Consider the following 24,996-nt stretch of genomic DNA (forward strand, 5'->3'; position numbering starts at 1 on the left):
GTACGGTAAAAAAGAAGATGCCAATTATCCCGCCAAAACATTTTATACTGAATGCAATATAAAAAACTAACCACTTAAACTCCATGCACTTAAACAGTATAAACAAATATTTTGTATTTGTTATTTTCCATTTTGTTAGTTTATGGTTAATTTAATATCTTTAAGCTAATTGTGATTTTGCACGTAATTGCAATGCGTTCAAATACAAGCAATTTAGATGAAAATTCCTTAGGAGATCTTAGAAAAGTTCTTAAAAATAACATACTGAATAATAAAGAATGTACTGGTTATATTAAAGAAAAAAGTGAAGTATTACAATTGATCCAAAGAACAGTTCAATGTGGAGAATCAAATTCAGCCTTGTTAATAGGATCTCGAAGTTCTGGGAAAACAATGGTAAGTTTTATTATTTTTTTTGGTTTTGTACAGAAAACAGTATAAAGGGAACTTTGTCAACTGTGGTATTATGTATATGAGATTTTTGCTTTTAGTGTCCTCACATTAAGATGTTTAGATATGAATCAGGATCTCTTTGTCTGGTTCATTGATTTTCAGATGGCATTCGATAGAGTTTAACATCAGAACTTGTAGAACTACCAAGTGAAGACAATGTGGATAGTTGAGATAAATGTATTATAATTAATATGTACTTGAATCATAGAGCAACTGTTAAAATTGAAAATGTCAATGCAGAAAATACAAAGATTTAATAGGGAAGTAAGTTAGACAAGGATTCATGTTCTCTTCATTATTGTTTAACCTTTATAGAAAAGCTATCTTTACGGAAACATTATTAGATTAAGAATATGGTATAGCAATAAACAGAAAAATTTTGAACAACATAAGATTTGCAGATAACTCTGTTATTTGAGCTGACCATTTACAATCACTACAACATTTAGTAAATAGACCAAATCAATGCAGTATCTAACAAGCTGAAAAAAACCAAGTTCATGATCATTACAAAGTAATATATATTAGGGAGTCTAGCTATCAAAAGAAAACAAGTAAAAAGTATTAACAACTAGAAATATCTAGGAACCTGGATAAATGAGAACAATGACCAAAGTAGGGAACTAAGAACACAAATTGAAGTTGAGAGACAAACATTTTTAAAAATGACCGATATTGACTAATTGTGACCTTGCTATGGAACAGTGGATAAGAGCCCTAAGGTGTTATGTATTGTCTACTTTGTTCTCTGGAATGGAAAGCAGGACACTAAAAATAGAACATGTAAAGAAGTTGGAAGCATTTGAAATGTGGCACTACAGGCTTATAATAAAAATACTGTAGATTCAATGAGTTTCAAATATCCACATAGTTACTGAGAAAATTGCTACAAAAAGATTGTGAAGCCATAAAAATTCTTAAAATGAGAATATTAGAATATTTAGGCAATATTACCAGAGGTGATAAGTAGTAAGGCTTATCATGCAAAGAAAGATCAAGGGTAAAATAAGCATAGGCTGAAGAAGAAGAGAGATTTCCTGGCTAAGAAATTTTCAACAGTGGTATAATTGCAGCTTAGACCTTTTTAGAAAGACTGCTAATAAGATGCAAATAGCTATGATGATATCCAACCTGCAATAGGGAAACTAACTTTCAGTAAATTTAATACCTTCTCTGGTTTGAAGTTTCTCTACACCTTCTAATTCATCTATCAAAATGTTACATATAGCCCATCCTGATGTACTGAAGTGAAACCTGGTCACTTAAAGTAAGATTTCTGAATTATCTGGAAGCTTTCAAAATGTGCTTTTAAAGGTTGCTCAGAATTCCATGGGTAGACCACATTATGAATGAAGAGGTCCTACAAAGAGCTAATGTCCAAAGAGAACTAAAGCTTGTCGATATTTTCCATTTTGTTTCAAACTTGGCCCATTATTCTGTCCATTTCCATACGAGCAGAAATAATGCTCTACTATAAACACTTTCACCTCACTTCTGAGAATAATTTTCACAATGGTTTTAACAATGTTAATATGACAGTTATTGACAAATAAGCCCAATCAAGTAAATACATATTTCATACTCAATGTCACAGCTGTCTAAATTATGGTACTGTTTATTTTGGCAAATACTGTATTTACAGTAGTGGTAAAATGAAGTTCCTGAAGGAACCTTGATATTATAAAATTTATGTGTCTGACTTAGACAATAATATAATGTGACAGCAACTTGAAATGAAAAATGTAGACCTTGGATATGAAAGCAAAGAATATAGATGCATATAGAAGAACAGTTCAAATGGGCAATTTGGTTACGGTTTATACTTCAAAACACTCCTTAAGAGGGTGACTGCATAAACTCAAACCGTGGCTGTCGGCTTAAAACTATCATGAAAGATGTAGTTAGGTGGAAGTGGGAAAGGAGTACGAACGGAGCTATTTATTTAACTTTGCATCTACGCCTAAACAAATTTCGATGCCATTGATTTGCAAACTGACTTTTTTTTGTTTTTGTTCACAATAAAAACTTTATTTTTAATATATTAAATTGTTAAATTTTTAATTGTAAAACTTAAAAAGGTATGATATTTACAATATTCAAAGTATTTATTTTTTTAATTTTATAACTTAATTAAAATAGTTTTATTCCAACACAACGAAAAACCGTCACATAACTTTTTATTATACTGTTTTTCTGCCCAAAAATTAACGAAACATTTTAAAAAAATTTCAAAATTTTTCAACCAAAAATTTAATTTTTTCAGGACTTTTCATCAAACTTTTTAGACAATTTTCCAAATTAGTTCATTGAACAATTGTCCTGTTCAAAAAAGTATTCAATGAAACTTTTCATTAAATTTTGAAAGTTTCCATTTCGCCGAAACTTCCAAACTTCCATTTCATCCATAATTTTTTAATAACAACAAAAAGCATTCCTGATTTATTTTTGAAATATTTAACAGTAAGTTTTAAATTGATTTATACTTAATTGAAAATAAACTGTTGACATTAATTAAAATTAAAATAAATTTTATCTATAAATTTATGACATTTACTAAAATATAATCTTTATAACTGATTTTTTTATTCATACATGAACGAATGAATCAATTATTGGTTTCAAAAATGAAAAAAAAAAATGTTAATGTAGTATGTATTAGGAACAGAGAACAACAACAAAAAACACCACGAACCACCACAGCTGGCAGAAAATGTAAAATAAATGATACAAGAAAAAACAAAATGTATAAGAAATGGCTAACAAATAAAACATCTAGCAATAAAGTAACATATCAAAGGAAAAACGGAGAAGTACGCAATCAAATAAAAGAAGCAAAAAACAATTTCTGGGAATAAAAATGTGTCCAAGTTGAAAATTTAATTGGTGGTTCTCAGAGTACGGAAGCATGGAGAACTATCACTAATCTCAAGAAAAACACCCATAACTCCTTAAACAACTAAATTCCTATAGAAAAGTGTGAAAATCACTATAAAAATTTATTCCAACAGTCCAACCTCCAGGACCTGGCAATATAGCTGTAGAGTTACTTAAAGCAGGAGGTCCACTCCTAATAGAACAAATAACTTTTCTAATGAATCAATGCTGCCAACAAATTAAAGTATCATCTGAATGGAAAACCGCTCACCAAGTGTCCATCTTTGAAAAGGGTAATTGAAAAGATCCTAACTGCTACAGAGGATTAAGTGCCCTACCTACTTTCGGGAGATTGTTTGGAAAGATAATAAATCTTAACTTAACAACTGAAAGCCGCCTGGAAGAAGAAAAAGAGGTAGATAACATATGGGAGGTATACTGATCTGAGAACTATCTCCTTCATAACTCCTCCCTCTATAACCTTTATCTTTACTATCTTTCAGTCTGTGGAACAGAGATCACAACCAGTCTTATGTGTTAAGGTCTTGATTTTGGCTCTTAGACGGGTCCTGGGCCCTGATTCTATTTCATTTCGATGTCGAAATTTAAAAGCGACTACGCCATGACAGTCGCAATCGCTAGCGATTCTCATTCATTTCGATTGTAGTTAAAACTGGGGATATTTACTTTATCATTTTGACACTGCTGAAAATTTGGGTTGGCCCTATTGTTTATTGGCTGCACTACGCTTGTTGAATGTTTGTTTTGTTTACGTTACGTGAACGTCTTTTTTTTCTTGTTTGAGTTGTTAAATCATAAATATTGGCCATTCTCAATTATATTTTGAATTGAAAGAAAAGATGGCAAGAAAAAAAAAGGCGATGTGGGAGATCCTTAAGTTATAACGACTAAGATTTGACTTAGTGGTTATATTCTAATATATTTTTAAATTTACTGCAGCTTAGTAATACTAACCCTAAACATTTTGGGTATCCTAGAGGCATAAACACCTTCTTCCAAATATGGTTCTAATACCCTTATTAAATAATTTGCAGCTTGTTTATTAAGCCGGAATTGCTGCCTAAATTGAGCATCACTTAGTGAAAAAGAATTTTGAGTATCCCGTAACATTCTTCTTATCCTCCGTTATGAACGTCGGATATCTAACCTCTCTAATTCCTCCAAAACTAGCAAATGTCCGTAAAACACAGTTATATTGATACTTTTTGCCTCAGTTTTCCTTGCAAGGATCAAAACACCGCCTACTTAAACTGAACCTAAGTTCACTTCTCCCAGTCCAGTCAGTCATGTCAGATTAATTTCGACTCGAAATGAAATTTCAACCACTTTCTTGTGGTTGAAATTAATTTCGATAAGTCGAAAACTAGTGACGTCGTTTGGTTAGTTCAGCTGAAATCCACAAGGTTCGCAAAGTCGCATTTCGACGTCGCCATATTAATTTCGACATGTTTTGAGTCGAAATCTCAATTAGAATCAGGACCCTGATAGTTTCTTCATCAAGTTTTTTCTTGGGGACGCGGGTGAGGATCATGGGGCGCTTGGGCATATTATTTGGAACAATTATATTTAAGTTTACTCCCTCCCACAGGCCCTCAATAGTCTTCACCACTTCAGTGGTGATTTTTTTGTATACTCATTAACACAGTTCACCCACAGGGTCCCTTCGCTAAATGATGTTTTATGGAACTGCAGAAGTTAATTTGACCTCAGATAGGAGCCTCATCAAGTGCTTGCTCCAGTTTGTTAATGATCAAATTTGCTTGAGCCCGATCTAGTTGAGTATCAGGAAATGGTGTCTGTGTGCTACCACCATTCTGAATACTTTTGTCAGGGTGCTTTATGACCTAGTCTGCTCCTTAGAGCACCTTGGTTTCTTAGAAACTCTGTTACGAGGGGGGTGATGGTATTCTCCCGAAGTCTCTTTTTATCGTCAGGTGTTGCTGATTTGGATTTCTTAGTATTTGCTATGATCTATGTCCCAGCAGCCATTTTTATCTTTTTGTTATCTTCCTTTGTTGAGCTCTAGTGGGGCGTTATTTGAGACTTACCCATAGGTTTTTTTTCATTTAAAAATAAAAAAAATTAAAAAAAAAATTTAAAACTTAAAAAAAATAATTCTTTGGTGTATGTGCTAAAAAGCAATTCTAGCGTACTAACAAGATCAGGAATTGTTTTTTGATCTAAACATCTACAATTTTTTGAGCATTCGTTCATATTTTAGAAGCAATAATAACTCTGACATGACCGCTCCCTAGTGGTACTAAAATCTTGATCCACCTTTCATTCTTTTTTAACATATGCGATCAACCTTTGCCGACGCTCAAAAATAACAGAAAAAGATTCTTCTATATGCGTCTATATTCTTTGATGAAAGTATTAATAGGTATAATATTGGTACCTACTTATAAGATTGATTTATCATGTATCTACTTCATAAAACAATGCTAGTGGTCCTTACATTTAGTTATTACTTCTTGTATTGTAGCTTTTTTAAACCAATCAATATTGATATTGTTGATCAAAATAATCAATATAGGGTAAATCAAGTTGACCCAAGTAATCAAGGTTAATTCATATTAAAAAGCAGAGATGACAGTCGATATTATTAAAACTTTCAATTTTCAAAAAAAATACCCAACTCCATTTTTCTTGTGGATATTGTTTATGTTGTATTTAATATGATATATTATAACAATTTTTAGATGGTAAATCAAATTTTATCAGAATTACAATCCGTATCAACCTTTACAAAAGATTCAATTGTAGTAAAATTACATGGGTTGGTACACACTGATGACAAATTAGCATTAAAAAGCATAACGTACCAAATGAAGTTAGAAAATGTTGTTGATGGCAAAGTCTTTGGAACATTCGCAGAAAATTTATCATTTTTATTGGCTTGTTTACGAACAGGAGAAAAGCACACTTCAAAGAGTATTATTTTTATCCTAGACGAGTTTGACCTATTCTGCTTTCATCACAATCAAACGTTATTGTATAATTTGTTTGATGTTTCACAGTCAGCTCAGACACCAGTCTGTATTTTAGGTAAGTCAATATAATTTGGGTTAATATTTTTAAGCCGTTATAACCGGTTATAATGCAGCCAATTGGCTTATTGTACATCTTAAATTCATGTAACCTTCTGGCTCTAACGACTACTTATATAGCCTGGGCCGACGGCTTTTCGTGTCCTCCGAAGCACGGTGACGGTCAGTTAATTTAGAAATTGAAAAATTTCTGGTCTCTGTGCCGGGATGAAACCCGACTTAGTAAGCCAGTATCTAGCCACTGAGCTACGACCAATTAGGTTAATAATCACACATACAATGTGTTTTATTGTTTTTTATGCCCTTTATAATAGGGCTAAAGTATGGCGGAAAACAGGCAGAAATCATAATGCAATACATATTCAATGAGTACTTCAAATATATGTCTAACTATTATTCTATTTTATTATCTATTTTTATATTATTATCCAGTTTGACTTAGTGTTCTGTATGAGACATTTTTTGTCCACTTTTCCTTGTCTAATGTTTTTAAAGTACATAGCTATGCATACAGTATTATTTTTAGCAAATAATATTGTGTATCGTGTTGCAAACGAAAAAATTCAAGTGTTGTGGGTGATACATTTTTTCATTTAAACATCTATTTAATTCGGTGTTTAATTTAATGTCGGGTAAATTTAAATGTGGCCATAAAGATCTCCAAGATAATTGACAAAGTGTTGTATATAATTTTGGAAGATTGTTGTATAAGATGAGTGAAATTGCTAATGCTCTAAGTAGGTACTGTTAGTAGGTAATTTATTGTTTTTATTTATTTATTAAAGGTTCTATTTATAACACTTACAAATTTATTAAAGTCTTTATCACTAATTTATCTTACACGAACAATTATACAATTATAATACGGGCGTTACATTTTAAGCGCGGTGCGATCTTCAAAAATTAACTGTTCCTCCAAATAAAATGTCCCATTTATATATAAAATACCGTTATCTAGAAGGATCTGGCGATGAGTCGATGACCTTCCACCCATTAGACGACAAGGTGACTCATAGACTGGTCTTTTGGCGAAGGGACTAGAAGTTTCTGCCGGAAGGTAAACAAGTCTCGCCGAAATGACTAGAACAGAAAAGATATTAGCAATAAATATGTTTACAGTTTTGAGTCATATGACACGTCATTATTTATCGTAACAGTACTTATATAAAGGAAATAAGTTGGTTACATTTTATATTTGTAACATCTAGTTTTCGTCTAGTGGAATGAATAGCTTCGTGGAGAAGTACATAACTGGTCTTTCTAAGAATTTGGGAGATAGAAGAAGAAGAGGTATGGAGGTTGAGTTTAAGAAATTTGGAAATGACTTTATGGTCTCGGCAGGCTTTAAGAAATGTTAAATCACAAAGAAGACCATTCTTACGTAGCTGCAGATTGCTAAATGATTTAGTGAGCTAGTAAAATTCCTCCCCATAGAGGCAAATAAACTGATTCATCCCTACCGTTTCTCAACGTTATCATAAAGAAAAATCAATCCCAAGGTCACCCAAGGATCCCATCAATCACTCTGTTTAATGAAAACCCACCCATACCAATCAATACTTGCATGCCAACTCTCATCATCCACCTTCAAAAATTAATTCAGGCATTAATACCCTTGTCTCCAGATCAATACGCCTTTGCGATGATGCAAGTAGACCTGCTGAGTTCTCTATTTTAAAACAAGCCCTCATCCAAAGCGGTTACCGCGAAAATCACATTAATAGGAGCATCCACAGACATCAATCTCCCACTCAATCTCAACCCAATGACTCAGACCCTCATCATACAAAAGCTTTTCTTCCTTACATCAAAGGTGTCACCGACAAAATCGACAAAATTCTTAAATCTAGAGGAATAAAGGCAATATTTACCCCACAAGGAAAACTTTAATCTCTTGTCTGATCAATCAAAGACAACATTCCAAATGAACAACACGGAGTTCCTCCACCCCTGAACAACCTCCACCCAAACCACGTCACCATGGCCAGTGTAAATGAACCGTCCGCTGTTCCCAGTAGCAGTAGTGATTGATTAGTGATCAGTGTAGTAACGTCCTGGGGGCTCGGGAGACCGAGACCTCGGAAGACCTGAAGAAGACATCAGGGAGGATGTCGAAAGCTCGGCGCACTGATAATCGACGTAAATCTGTTGAGTTTAAAATTAATTATTGTAATAATATTAATCTTAGCTTTAGGTTTAATATACTTATATATATATATATATATATATATATATATATATATATATATATATATATATATATATATATATATATATATATATATATATACCACTTAAAAAAATTATTGAATTATTGTATAAAAAAAGTAAAAACTAGATCTAAAAACTAGTTTAAACAGCTGCAAAATAAGCACTCGGAAACTCTCAAAGACAAGGACATTCCCCATAATTGGGGAACAAAGAAACATAAGACCTCATAAAAGAAAGAAAAGCGTATATTAAATGGTTAGGCATAAGAAAATACAAAAAGGTCGAAATGAATATTAGGAAAGAGGAAGTTCCAGTTAAAAAAATGAACTGAAAAACAGTCAATAACTTTAGGAGAGGGCATATTTCGGGTGATAAAATGTGAAATACAAAACATTTGTACATCAGTTAGTGAATGATGCTCCCGTAGTTAAAGAAGAAAAAAATGCTTCTATTTCATTTTTCAATAATTAGTAGATACTAATCTAGTCGTCAGGAGACGAAAATGCCACTGAACCTCTAAAAATCATACGAATAATCTGATTTTGACCGAGAATGTCAATTTTTGGACTCCAAAAAAGATGCGAAAAATTTGCCACTCTTGCCCTCGGGCTTCCTCTAAAAACCTCCCCTCGTAAGGGGGAAAACGGAAAACATCGATTTGCCAAGAATTTGTACGTCTTGGAAGAAATGTTTCAAACAAGAAATGTAGCTAAGATGATTTTGAACAAAAATGTTTATTAGCACCTTTTGTGTAGGATGATCCGTTCTCTCAGTAACAACGCTGGAAGCGACCGACAATTTTGAATGTGAGTTACGCGCGCGAAATTAATTTTTTAAATTAAATTAAACAAAATAAAAAAAAATTAAAAATCGATATATTATGATCACTGTATCCTATCGATAACAATTACGATGCATTTTTAATGTGAACAGTGTAGATTTTGTATGAAATTTTTGCATTTTGCCGCCATTTTGTTGTATTTAAAGATTTTTTTGTAGTTAGGTATATTGATAGAATTGAGAAATTATTTACTTAAGCCTAATTGGTCAAGTTGCAGTCAGAAAGAAATGCTCCTTACAAATTAATAATGATGACTTTATTATTTTTAAGAATAACGATGATGAATTTATTATTTTTAGGAATAACTTGCCGTCTTGATGTTCCAGTATTGTTAGAGAAACGTGTGAAATCTAGATTCTCACACAGGCAAATATTCTTAGTTGCTGGTCCAACTGACCCTAATAAGGCTCTTGAGTATATGTTAGATAGAGTGAGATATTATTTAGTATTGCCAGATAAATGCCGTAGTGATCTCAGCAAGTCATTTAAAAAGAATTGGAATGAAACTATTGTAGAAAAATTAATAAAGGATAAAAAATTTAAGCAACTTATTCAAAGGTTGGTGGATATAGATGTAAATGAATCAACTCTGAAGAATATATTAGTAAGTGAATTACATTATTTTTAAATATATTAACACTTCTATTCTATGTTATTGTGATAATAAATCTCATTACATTGTTAAAATTGAAACTGCTTTTGAAACGAAGCTTCTACACTAGCGTTGTATTACTTGTTTCTCTATAGTAAAATGCTGAGGCAAGCGCCACGGAAATAGCGAAACGAGAAGGCGTCAAATAGCGGTTTTTCACATCGATTGACTACTCTCGATCAATTCGTTTGTAGTCATCATAGATTTATTCTAAGCAGGTTTAAATTAAAAACTGTATGAAAAACAAAATACAGACAATAAATAAAAAGTAAAAAAAGAATATCTGTCAATAAAAGATTGGATTCGTAACGATTGTCAAAATTTAGAAGTTATAAATATCATCCAATTAATAACAATATTGAATCATCTGTTAACATCAACAGAAAATAATTCAAGGCAACCACAAGACAATGCAGAAGTCAGAATGGCGACCTATTAACAAAAATGAAAGGTGTATTGCATAGATGGGTGAAATCCTTTAACCAGGCACTTAATGTAGAGGAAGAAGAAGAAAACCTGGAAGACGAAAGAGATAAGGTAAGGGGAACATACGATAGGGAAGAGGATCCGCCAACGATTCTTAGAAGTTAAAGATGCAGTTAAAAAGCTAGCCAGAAACAAATCACCCGGAATAGATAATCTCCCAGCTGAACTATATAAAGAAGGTGGCCATGATACCATAATGGCATTACAGCAGCTTATAAAATAAACATGGACAGAGAAATCCCTCCCCAATGATTGGAATACTTTGCACCATAGACAAAAAAGGAGATATCTTTGAATGCTCTAACCACAGAGGAATTACGCTTATCATATCATATAACGAATAGTAGGAAAATACCAGGCTAGTTTCAGAGGTGGTAAATCGACAATTCGTCAGATTGCAACAAATTTTGGAAAAAACACTGGAATATGGTATTGATACTCATCACATATTTATAGACTACAAAGCAGCCTACTCTGTGAATAGAAGAGAAATATTCAAAGCAATGAAAGAATTAGGAATACCAAATCAGTTGGTAAATTTAACAAAACTAACTCTTGAAAAAGTTGAATGTAGAGTACGAATTCAGGGGGAACTGTCTGAACCTTTTAAAACAAATAACGGATTGTGAAAGGGAGACTCTCTCTCCTGTATACTCTTCAATCTGGCTCTGGAAAAAGTAATACGTATGTCACAAGTCACAACTACTGGTTCAATATATTAATAAATCAGTGCAAATCCTGGCCTATGCTGATGATATCAATGTAGCATTGAATGAATCAGCTACAAAAATTGGGTTTAATAATAAATACCAACAAAACGAAGTATATGAAAATAAGCACGCAACCACAAATCGTACGATCACTTGTTATAGAAAAGGACGTCATCGAAACATGTAATGCGGATGGAACAAAACGACCCATCTAGAAAAACGCTCCATGATAGTGTGACGACGGTTATATTGCCTACCACATTGGGATCATTATAGGGGGTTGAAAATTGGGGTTTCTTTCTTAAAAAATGTAAAAAAAGGGGTTAGAAACTTTTTAAAAGGAAACAAACAACTTGGTTTAGGGAAAAAAAATTAAATATTTATTGTTATCTCACCACAAACTGTTACAAATATAGGTAAATAATAATAAAATACAAAATATCAAAAAACAACTTACAATGTTACTATCGGTTTACAAACTCTAGAAGTTGGAGATTCTAGAAGAACTTTGTCCAACTTTGAACAATTGTCAATGGGCGATATTTTGTACCAGAAATAAATTATTACAAATGAAAAATATCTTTTTAAATGGAACTATGCATAGATGTTAATCTTTTTTTAAAAAACAAAACAAAACAAGATCTCAATTTATGATTATGGTTTGTTTTTTAACCAGGAGGAGTAATTCAAATTTACCGCTCCGTAATACTTGTTTGTAATTGGTCCAACCGCAGGCAAGTTTACTTCACTAAATTATGATATTTTGGCACTAATGACATTTATGGAATTTCAAAATTTATATCGACGATTTTTTGTATTTTCTGCGTTATTCCTTTAATTTGTAGACTTTTCGTTTATATTTACATAAAAAACAGTTATTTTCAGAACTATTTAGCGACGTATTACTGTTATTAAGATAACAATATGGATTCAATGCCAAGTACCTACTAGTGGTAATTATCCTTCTCCACCTAAAAAACGCCGAGTAGATTTGGGTCATTTATCATCAAATGAAAAACAATGCATTCTAAAAACATGTACAAATAAATAAAAATTGATAATCCTGGGATAAAAATAACAGCCATGGCAGCAAAAAGAAAACAGGCAACAAGTTGGTTTTGCAGAATAGTTATTGTTAAAATCAAGATTTACTAAAGTAATACGCTAATTTTGGGTGTTGCGAATTCAACTATTTACAGAACAATTAAGGAATATAAGCAGACTGGAACAGTAAGATGGCCTAAAAATATTGGCGGTCGACCTTCTATCCTTGCAACATACGATGAAAGAGTTAAAACATCTGTACGACAGATAGTACACAGCTTCTTGTTCAAGAATGAAATGAAAAATAAATTAAATAAAATTTTAAGTGAAATTAACAACCGCCTAGATCTTCCAAATAAAGTATATAGTAAATAAAAAGTGCAACACAAAAATCTTAATATTGTGTCTGAGTTAGGCAATCAATTAGAAGGTAAAGAGCTTTATAAAAATGTACATTTTATTATTTTGTAGGTACTTGAAAAGAAGTCGAAAAAATATTCTCATTGAACGTGATGATATTATAAGATGGAGACGTAATTATGTAACTTCTATAAAATAGTACAGAAGTTTATTAACATTTTACTAAATTATATTTAATTTTTATTGTAATTAGAAAAATAAAAATATATATATTGGAAGTGAATTGGAAAAAATTATTATTCAAACATAAACAAAGTTATGTTAGAATCGACGTGTGAGTTTATCCGATACTGATTACTGGATTACCGCAAGGCCGAGATGATAAACCAAAAAAGAAGATGTATTTGGTGACTTTTCTAGTAACTTTCTTGAGTGTGCATCTGTCTTTTTAGTTTAGTCCTCCTGGTTAAAAAACAAACCATAGGTATGTACCAACTGTCAAGAAAATAGTGCTAACTGTCAATACTAAATCTTAAAACTTCTGCTAGCCATTCCCTAATATTTAGATTTTTACTTATTACACTTTCTTAACTTGTCACGAAAGCAATTATCGATGGAAAATGTCTATTTTTACTTTAAAAGTTCAACAAAAAAAATTACCTGAATTTCACTAACTTTTATTTTTTTTTCTTTAAAAGTTCTGGGGTTGGAACTGGACTCAAATTCACTGCAACACAAACAAATGCATCTCACACTGCGAAAATAGTCCGGAATGACCTGGGACAAACAAAATGATGGTGGAATCTGGGCACTGGGACGCAAACTTGGCTTCTTAAAAACTCAAGCGCAATGGAACCATGTGGGTAAAGTTGTTGGAAACGCCGTTCTTCAAATCCCTTAGGTGAGAGACGGCACGAAAACAAAACAGTGATTACTCTTGCAAAAATTGACACATTACATTCATGTATAATTCACTTTTCTACCAACAAATTTGCCGGTTTCTTCAGACGAGCCACGCCGCGGATTCTCTCTTCAAAAACTCCTCCAAACCTAAATTCATTAACTGCACTTAAACTCCACACTGCTACTATACTGCACATTTTCCTATGACAAAAGACGAAAAACGAAAAAACATTACGAATTAGAAGAAAAATTCGGACTAACACCAAAACCAACTGCCTTTGACAGCGGCCTCACTGAGAGTGATAATCTTTAAAAATCATTCGCCCAACTTGGTATAAACAAAGCATAGAAACGGGAATATTTCTGTTTATTTGACGCGCAAAATATCTTAAAGTGGCTCTCCATCAAAGAAATACCGAAGAAATACGCAACTGTGATATTATATAAACAAACTTAAAAATGTGTTTATTATCAATTCCAGCGATGCAAAAGGATTGAAAATACTTTTTCGGTGTTTTAATATATACAAGGTGATTTGAAATGCTACAATTTGACCATTTTGAATTTTGACCATTGGTCAGAGAAGAAAAGGAAGACCCAGAACAAGGTTCCTTAATAACATTGATGAAGACATGAGAAATATGGGAATAGGTGCTTGCCGGAGAAACAGGATAGGGACGACTGGGGAGAAATTCGTGAGGAGACTAGGACCCACTCAGGGTTGTAAAGCCAGAATGATCATGATTGAATCATCTGTTTAAATTTTTATGACACTTTTTGTTTTAAAATATTTTCATATAAATACAATTATTATTTTTAAACATCTTATTTAGTTGATATAGGGGAGACCGTTGTACCTTGGACCTCTTTTTGGGTTTTATCTCTTTAAATACTCAGTTTACTGATTGTTGCCATTATTAAGCATTCATGGTAAAGACACCTTTTCTTACATCGAGAAAGGTTTTATAAAAATTAAATTCTATATTTGTTGTTTTTTTATAGATTTTGAAAAATTATGGGCACCATGGACCAAGGTTTATGATACTTGTGCATCTTGAGACAAAAGTCTTGTACCTTGAGATAATGTTTAGAAAAAGGTCATCATCATCTTGGCTCAACAATTCTCCGTGGATCCTGGCCTGCTCTAAGATTAGTCGCCATTCTGTTCAGTTTCTGGCAACGTGTTGCCATCTTCTGATCTCTAGTAAACTAAAAGCTATGTATGAAGACCGATAACTAATTAAGCAATGATCAGTGGGCCTCAAACAGTGGCTTTAAAATTTAATAATTCCATTCACTTGAAAAGTAAATGATTTAATTTTCTATATTTTATGTTCAGTAAGAATGTTGGATTCTATTAAAGGCAAATTAGCTGAATATAATATTTATATATAATTTATTACACACAATAAATTTTTTTTATTAATGACATTTTAAATATACAATGTAGGTAAAAGTTTATGGTCAGTATAGTAGAATATAAAATCATATTTTCAGCGAATAGACAAAGAAAACCATCATATTTCCCCTAGGCCTCCCCTCCACATTCCTCATGCACGCCCATTAGTGAACGCCAGACGATTGTTTCCGATCCAGCTTATACGTAAGAAACAGCGGCTGGGTTGCCTTATTATATATTTGAATTAAAACATTGAATTGATTAAAAAAATATTGGTGATCAGTGGCGCGGTTATATAGCCATTCAAAACTGGATGATGATATTAAACATGAAACACTAATTGACACAAATACTGGTACAAAATTTAAATCCATGAGAAATTTACAGATTCGCATTTTTATTTGACGAAATTGTAACCTAATTTCCAATAAAACAAGATATTTTTGGCAACATCGCCATTCGTCCGTTATCTTCAATGGTTAACTGTATATGAGACAGGCCGAACGCTATGCTACGTATTTCTTTTTGGAGGTAACCGCGTAAGTGTAAAGATAAAAATTTGATATGCCGACTGTTTATACAACAGAAGAACGGGTACAGATAATAAAATGGTACTTTGGGGGCAATTCAGTACAAGAAACTATTAATTTATTTAGTATGGCTTTTGAAAATAGGCCAATACCAATAGAAAAAACTGTATTGGCCATTATTCATCAATTTGAAAAGTTTGGCTGTACTAATGGCAGATGTACAAAATGCTGCCCATCAGATCAACCTCGCAAAAAGAAAATTTCTCAAGAACGAGAAATTAGAGAAATTCAAGTTTGTGCATTGGCTGAAGCGACGCCGTGTTCAAGTAAACAAATTGCCGATGAAGTTGATTTTAATGCAAAAACAGTGAGGAATATTTTGAAAAGAAACAACTACCATTGTTATAAAGTGCAGACAACACAAGAAATATTTTCTGATGATCAATTAAAACAGATGCAATTTTGTGAAATTATGATGGAGAAATGCCATGCAAATAATAATTTTTTGAAAAATATTTTGTTTACAGATGAGCCTTCCTTCACAATTCACAAGAAAAATAATGCATCCGTTGTACGTTATTGGTCTCAGGAGAATAAGCATTTGAGTGTGTCCGTGGGTACGCAGTATTCACAAAAGTTGAATGTTTGGACTGGAATTTTGGGAGACCATATTGTTGGTCCGTTTTTCATTGAAGGCAATTTAAATGCAGTCAAATATCTCCAATTACTGCAAAATAAAATTATTCCTGCACTTCAACGCCTTTAAATTAACTTCAACGAAATTTGGTTTCAACGAGACGGCTGTCCTGCACATAATCCAACAGCCGTTAGAGACTATGTAGCGTTAATTTTTGCTGAACGTGTCATTAGTACAGTCGGTACAATAAAATGGCCCCCTCGGTCACCCGACTTGCTCCTCTAGATTTTAATTTTTGGGGGATGCTAGAAACGAAATTGTACAGGCATGAATTCGAGCGACACCAACTTGGGGGAACTGAAGGAAAAGATAATCCAACTTAGCCAAAACATATCGGCAGATGAACTCAACGCCATGAGAAATGCGTTGTATAATAGATTTGGTTACTGTTCGTTACAATTTGGTGGTCTGTTTGAACATTTAATTACCTAAGAATTTTATTTAGTTTAGAATTATTTTTAATTTAAACAGCAGTGTTGGAATTATTTTTTATTTGATTTCATTTTTATAACTAATTTTTATTTTCACACCTACTACCTCCGAAAAATATAAACGAAAATATGGTTTCAAAGATATCATTTGGAAAATACCAAATAATATCTTATTTTTAATTAAAAGACGTAATTTTTCGTCCAGTTTAAATTTAATATAATACACCTACTCCTTCCTAATGGTTTACTAGTACTGTCTTTATTTATTATGCTTTATGAAAGACCAACCCACGAACCCATGCAATAGGCATGACATACCAAACTAGTTCTGTTCTGCTCGTTACCAAAGTGTTAAAATCAAAGTGTCTTTACTTTGACGACGCGACGTTGCCAAATAATTTTGTATGAAGCTTTTTTATTGTGGCGTCATAATGCAGTTTATTATTTTTATTGGGAATAAGGCACAATGTGACTTTAAAATAAGCTTATTTTGATGCATTAATAAAATTTATTTATATAAAACGATTTCCAAAGTGGAAATCAAAATGTTAAATTAAACTTATTGTAAAGTAAAATTGTGGCATATTCCCAATAAAGAACAATAAGCTATCATTTAATCAATTTGACCAAATTTGAATATCTTAGAACATTGTTCAAATGCTAAAAATACAACAGGTCAAATAAAACCAATAAGTTTATCAACGTTGAACTTCCCCTCTTCTGTTGAATGCATTATTTCCACTAATGCATTTTCGACGATATAAAGGGCGGACCTAATATACCTCTCTCTTTATAAACAGGTGTTTCTCACTCCATCTCACGTAACGTCCGTACTGACGATAGATTATTACCCAAGCTGTATAGTAATAATTCTGTATACTATACTATGCTAATAGTCCATTGAAAAGTTACATTTTCGAGTGGACGCAATTTTATTTTTTGATGTGTCGGGGTGGTTAGTATAAGCTTAAGTTCAAGTTTGTGGGTCGCCACCCTTAGCAACGTAAATTAGCAACCCTACATAAAATTTTATAAAACAATTTCTAGGAAATTAAATTTTCTACAACTTTATTTATATTACTATATTCGTAAAATTAAAAATAAAAATGTTATAAACAAAAATAACTAAAAATTTTTGAACACAATTTTCTTTTAGTCGTTTTAACTTTTTTTCTGGTCAATGAAATGGCATCAGAGCAATATTATAGAGGGATTTTTATAGAGTAATTTTTTCTAAAAATTTGTTTAATTTCATGAACTTCTCTGGATTTTACAGCGCTCGAAAGTTATCCAGGTTCTTGAATACACGCCATATTTTGGATTTGATCTCTAATTTTATAAAATGCAAAGCATTCTACAACCACGCGGCATCTACATAAGAAAATATCTAAAGTTGTATTTGTTGCCCCACTTTCATATTTTAGAAGCAGTAATAGTGCTGGCATGACCTCCCTAGTGGTACAATAAAGAACTAAAATCTTGTTCAACTTCTTCTCTATAACATCTGTATAACTTCTGCCGAGACTAAAACATGATAGTGAAAGATCCTTCTATACGCGTCTATATTCTTTGCTAATAGTCAGAAATTGTTTTGTTAGATACCTTACTACTTCTCCTTTGTTTTATATGTGAATATGTTTTATGGGCTGTTTATATTTTTAGATTAAAATCATATTTAATATGAAGGGACCACTTACAATAAACGATTTCCAAGAAGAAATAAATGCACTAGAAGTAGATGAAACATTACTTATTTTACAAGATCTGAGCATTCTAGAATTGTGCCTTTTAATTGCCATGAAACATCATGCTGAAATATATCAAGGAAAAGCTATGAATTTCGAGATGATTCTATCTAGATATAACAAGTTTGTCAAATGTAACTCCAATATTCAAAATTTTCCAAGATCTGTAATCATGAAAGCGTTTGAACATATACAGGTGAGTTGACCTTTTCCTATAATTATTTTCTATGTTGCCTTGTTTAAAAATTGTAAATCATCTCAGATTGACTACCGTCTTAAATATTTTCACCGTATGTACTGTCGTTTTTCACAGTTAACTGGTTGTATAATCAAACTAGGTTTTCATATTACGCACTCATGGTAACGTCTCAATCATTTTTTATTATATGCTGTTTTTTATGTTTACTTAGGCACCGTTTCTTATAACTGTAAACCGTTGCTTCTTTTATTCTGAAGATTTGAAATGAATATACACAAAACTAGAGCGTGCAACAGTAGTATGGATGTATTTGAAATGTGTTATTGAAGAAAAATGTCTAGAATAGGCAAAAGATCAAACACGTCAGTTCTTGAGGAGTTTAACAACCGATTTTGACTCGCTCTAGCTTCGTATTTACAACGATATTAATCTTCTTTGATCACATTACCCGTGTCTGCAATATAGAGGGAATAATAACCAGAGAAAATCGGCGAGGAGTAGATGTCAGATACACTGACACACTGGAAAAATTAATAAGAATAATAAGCTATACAGACTCGAAGATAGCTTAGAAGTTTTATTTGCTCAATCTATTGTCTGCAACATAGAAAGTATTTTCAATTTGAATAAGACTGCATGAAATTTGATACTTCGCCTAATTTTATATTGCTTTTATTCTTGAAACTTTTTTGTGTATTTTTTACTACAAATTATATGTCGTTTAAGAAGCTTCGTGTTCGCCATAAGTAACTCCAAGATCTTGAGTAATTTTTTTAATATTTCAGCGATTCGTTGTAGGTCTATTATGTTATTTGTTAGCACCGTATCATCAGCCTTATCTTAATCTTCTTATACTTTTAGTTATGTATTTTTTAATTCTGCTTGTATTTATACAGTTTGTTGATACCGTTGTTTTATTTCTCGATTTTTTTTCTTTCGTGGTCAGAAGTCAGATCTAATAATTATGTTGTCCAGGGTTCCTCGCAATCTGTACCTTTGGCCACCATACTACTGATACTAGTTAGTTTTATTACCAAGTTATAAGTCCAATATATTATGTCTAGTTTTAAACCTCTTTTTTTTCATTATTATTCATTCTATCTGCTAACTCCTAGTAAGCTTCGAGTGTAACATTAACCCAAGGTACAACACTCATCCGATTTAGATTTGTACCATATAGATGTAGAGGATCTAATCCCTCTAAATTCCTCCTTATGGTAAATTTCATGATTTTGAACAATCAAATCCTGTTGTATTTCATGTTTGACTTAAATTTCTTATGGATTAACATGACCAGGTCACCCGCATAGTCCAGGACATGACGTTCTATTATTAGATCAATGACCAGATTCCACACGAAGTTTAACTGAAATTTTCTTCGAAATTCCCAACTATGTTAGTGACCATTTTCAATTTCATATTCTGGATTTGACATGCTGTCATAATTCTTCAAATTGAATTTTTGTGTTGTGCTAGTAAAAAAACTAAACATGGTGAATTATTGTATTGTTCGGTTGTGTACAAATCATGGAAAAATTACAAAAACGATGATGATAGTAAGTTGTCAGGAAGCAGACAATAATAGTATTTAACATTTGTTTCTGAAAATATGTGTAATAAATATTATATGATTAGTTTATAACTGTTTTATCTTAAACAACAAATAAATATACGTATATCTAGAAAAATTGTGCATTTTTTATATATCCTTATAGTAATAGAAAATAGAAAGATAGTATAGAAAATAGTAAGATATTTTCCATTAAATTTTAATTAGTAACGAAATAGCCCGCAAGAGGCGCTAAAGGGTATATATGCAAGGGGTGTCTATTTGAATTTCCCGCCAAAAGATGATTAGTAATGACCCCAGCCGCAAGGGGCCTTAATGAACGAAATTTATACATTGAGTTGCGTATTTATTTCTAATATTATATTATTTATCTATGGTTGTACCTTTCTTTGCATCCGTAGGGTAATTGGGGTATAATAACTTCTCATTGGTTTAATATATCGCTTAAAATAATTATGGAGAAAATGGGACAATGGAGGGCAATGGAGCAAATGAGGGAAAAATTCCCTTACATGGGGCACAAATCATATCAATCATAAAGGTGCAAAAATCTAAATCCTATATCAAAATCACCCTCAAGACCCATGACCACCACCGACAAAAATTTCTGAATCCGCCACTGACCATGGTGTGATGATTCCAAACAATGATGTAGGTAATCAGCTATTACAAGTCTTCAAGTGAATATTTTATCCAGGATTTTTATTCGCTACGAGTCTAAGCACGGTAAACTGCAGTATTTTGAGTATATATTTTATAGTTGCGTTTGATTAACTTTATTCTAAATATTATCAACACAAAAATGCTATTTTGTTCTATGTTTAAACCATAATTTGTTTTGCCCTATTACATATCTCTTTTCAGTATCACTTCACAGAGTAGTTAGTTTAAGGAAAATAAAAAGAAAACTTTAATACTTTAATAAGCTTTTAAACTTTTAATAGAAAAGTTAATTGAGTTAACCCACAGATTTGTTAATTTGCTGAAAATTAAATTAACTGGCGCTAATTTTGGCTTGTTCAGGATCTCTATCTTGTTCTAGTTTACCTTCTATTTTTCAGTTCTCATTTTTTCACTCTTAAATTATTTCAGGAAGAAATTTGATGTAATTTTATTAGTTTTTTTTAGCTCTCGAACCCCACCTTTCTTTTGTCTCTCGAGCCTACTTAGTCGGTGCTCTATTCTTCTATTATTATTCGGTATTCTATTCTTCTATTATTATTCGGTATTCTATTCTTCTTTCGTCCTTCTTTTCTATTCTATACTTTCTTTACCTTCTTTCCAGTTGCACACTTACTTCGACTATCTTTCCTTTCAAACCCGTAGTTACGTAACAGGGCGTTGATGCAGAATTTGGAGGGGGGCTAATGATTTTGATCTCTTTCAATTAAGTGGAAACATAATGTTAGTATCTTTGTTAGTATCCCTCATTAATTGTGTAATACTAACGATACATTTTTCCGTATCTATATGTAACTTTGGCATCTTTGAAGCATTTTGGTATTTGCCTTTTTTGATGTACTGGTTCAATTTGAATTGGATAGTTCAACAAATACTCTTATTTCTTTGTCATTTTCAGTAGGTTTTAGATGAGCCACAAAAAATGAGAAACGGCGCTTTGGTTTTAAAATTTTTAATATTCCAAATGTTATTAATAATATGACCAAGATCGGTAATGCAGATTTTTTAAGTACGATTCTAAAACTGCGTTCATTTTTTACTTGACAAGTATGAAACTCGTTTTTTTCTCCACTAAAGTTATTATTATTGTCTAGCTTTCAGTCGTCTTGGGCTGGAATTTTACTTGATCAAAACTTACGACTTTCAGTTCGTAATTAATTTGTTGCTTTTTAATTTAGGAGCTCAATTGGTAGATTTATATTTTTACTGATTATGTAAATACGAGAGGTAGTTTCAGTATATTGTCTAACTCAACTTTGTCTTCATCATTGTTATTATTTATTTCATCATCAAACAGAAGTAGAATTTTTGTCTGTTTTACTATTCTTTTATCTGGACCGATTCGATGCCTTTTTTCCGAATTTTCAATGACTTTCCACTTGTCATTATAGTTTTGATTGGTAGCAGTTGTGCCAAGATATTGTGATTCAAAATGTGGTGTGGTTAGAAATAGAGAATATTGAACCTTGATTGAATATTGATTATCTTGTAATTGTCGAGCGCTGTACACTTGATACTGTGAAACGTAGGCTACTGGTTGAAAACTAGAATTTCCTTGTGGAATCATAGTTGGTCGCAAAACACTGGCTAAGTTGCGATGTTTGGATTATCGCAAAAGGGGCAAAATCCATTTTCATTTTCTAGTCACAATAAATACAAACTCGATTTGGCTCTTCACGAAATAGCTTGATAATATCGTGAAATAATTGAATGAATACCGATAATGATTAAATCATGACTTCATTATTAACTTTAGCTATAGCGCTATTTGTAGTATTGATTGTAATTGAATAAATACGGGCCTAAGAGTAAAAATAAAATACTGTATTTTTCTTTCGACCTGATCTCTGTGTATATTTCAAATAATTTCTAATAGTATGTAACAGCCAATATATTAATTACTATTATTTTATTACATTATTTCAGAGTTTAGAATTGATTTCAATGATAAGTGGAGGAGGATCTAAAACCCAAAAGGAATATAGATTTTTTGAATTGCTCGTGATGCCTACACAGATTAGTGAAGCAATTAAGAAAAATCCTGAAGTACCTACCGAAGTAGTCCAGTGGGCCAATTCTTCTTTAACTTATGGTTAACCTGTAATAACGCCAAAGTTTACAGCAAAAGAGTTGGTAGATTTTTGAAATAAAATATCAAATAAACTTTAGGAGAATAAAAATTTAATGCAACTTATAGTTCGCTTTATATGATTATTCCATAAGTTATAAAGATACATTATATTCTAAGTTTATAAGCCGCGTTCTGAAATTATTTCTTTTTTGCGTTTCGTTTGCAATTGCGACATACATTATCAAAGACGACACAATGGTTGGAGTTGCCTTCCTCTCAGTTGAGTCAACTATGACCATTACCATGGTGTCTTTGATAATTATGACGCAGTCGTAGATGAAACGTCATGAGAAATAATTCCGAAACTCGGCCTACCGTTCCGGAAAACAATGTAACATCAAAAATCACCGATCGTGAAACTGTAATGTCGCCCGAAGCAGTCTGTTTTAATGTTAAGTAGTTAGTTGAGATTAGGTTAGGTTAAGTTCAATTGAAGGGATTCTTAACCACCCGACCTAAGAGGTCTAATTTGGCGCATCCCTGGGTTAAAGTTGTTCTTTCAGCCCAGCCTTTGTAACATTTATTATAGCCTTTGGTGCCCGTTCTATAAAGTTGTAGGGCTCGAATTGATAGTGCTCAAATGTATTTAGTCTTATCACATCCAACTCTGGGCACGTGGACAGAAAGTGTTTCGCTGTCTTGTCTTCAGCCCGACAAAATCTGAAATTCGTATTTTCTGACAGTCTGATTTTATTCATGTGCCCATTGAAGCGACAATGTTCCGTTAGGAGACCTATGATAATTCGCAGATTATTCCCATTCATACCTAGTAGATCTTTGAATATCTTCTTAGAAAGTTCATGTGTAAAATGCTTCGAATATTTAAAACCCAACTGTTCGTACCAGTAGTTACGTTACATCCGTTTCACCCAGTCAGATATTCTTTTGACTGTGCTTCTTGCGATGCCAAGGAGGGGTTCTGCGTCTATGAATGATTATTTTGCTCCTCCCCTGGCAAGTATTTAGGTTCGCTTTTTGGTTCCCGTCAATACTAGTATGTCCAGGCACCTAGAGTAAACTTTTCAGAGTAAACAGTTCCAAACTAACTTGGGGTCAATCCGTTTCCATTACAGTGCCTTTAATGCTGCCTGACTATCTGATATAATTTTTATAGATTGCCCCTGCATGTAGATAGTTGAATGATTACCTAGGCTTTCACTAAGGCTTAGCCTTGGTTTCATTCCCAATTTTGCCAATGGCAATTTTGAGTTGGATAATCGTAACACTTTACGTTTGGAAATATAAACAATATAAACATCAAGTTGATATTTGTATTATACAGAATCTTGGCCCAAATAATGAAAGTAAAACTGCCAATTCAAACTTTAAGTAACTCTGCCGGCAAAGGCTGTCTCTTTATGAAAACATGATTTGTGTGTTCGTTGTTCGAACGTTCGAACGAAAATGTGTTCGTTTCTACATAAATATATACATCTGAAACTCTCTAGTTTTTCTTAATGAGTCTCTTCTGGAGTATGTATTAATTATTTGCCCTTCCTTTTATGAGACTGACTGGGTTAAGTAATTGAGACGTAATGATTTTTATTAATTCCGTGTCGATAAACATATTATAGCTTGAACTGACAAAATTATAGTTCATTAACATCAATAAAGATTTACCTGACATTTTTGTATCGAATATAGTTGGTTTGGTATCTACTTAAATGTTTTGCTTTTTCTAACTTAAGTATATATCTTTTATATTCTTTCTTTTTTATATATTTAAATACTTATAGACTTATGATTATCATGTTTATTATTAGATATTATAATAGTAAAACGGAGTGTCTCGTGAATTTTGTAAAATAAAAATAAATAGTACCGTTACCTTTAATTGGATTTTTTTCCTTTTTGTATATTTTGTAGCCTACATATAACATTTCTGATTTCCTTTTTTCATTGTTCTATTAATTTCTGTTTGTTTTGCGTTTAGATTAGAGTAGAAACTTTTGAGTAAGTAATGTCAACTTCATTGTCTTTACAAAGAATCACTATATCTGTAAAGAGA

The 24,996-nt window shown here is 32.2% G+C and overlaps 1 protein-coding gene across 2 annotated transcripts; it reads left to right on the plus strand.

Moving 5' to 3' along the window:
• Positions 1–16: 16 nt before the first annotated feature.
• Orc4 (origin recognition complex subunit 4) lies at positions 17–24,831 on the plus strand. 2 transcript variants are annotated; one of them, XM_072526553.1, is made up of 5 exons: positions 17–396; positions 6,051–6,396; positions 9,750–10,054; positions 18,325–18,603; positions 22,784–24,831. In XM_072526553.1, exons 1-5 carry the CDS (start codon positions 193–195, stop codon positions 22,952–22,954), a joined length of 1,305 nt encoding a protein of 434 aa, XP_072382654.1. In that variant the 5' UTR covers positions 17–192; the 3' UTR covers positions 22,955–24,831. The 2 variants fall into 2 exon arrangements, with proteins under 2 accessions (XP_072382654.1, XP_072382655.1); XM_072526554.1 differs by having other exon boundaries at positions 206–396; positions 6,115–6,396.
• Positions 24,832–24,996: the final 165 nt, after the last annotated feature.

The sequence above is a fragment of the Diabrotica undecimpunctata genome, chromosome 3 (assembly GCF_040954645.1).
Source record: "Diabrotica undecimpunctata isolate CICGRU chromosome 3, icDiaUnde3, whole genome shotgun sequence".
Classification (NCBI taxonomy): domain Eukaryota; kingdom Metazoa; phylum Arthropoda; class Insecta; order Coleoptera; family Chrysomelidae; genus Diabrotica; species Diabrotica undecimpunctata.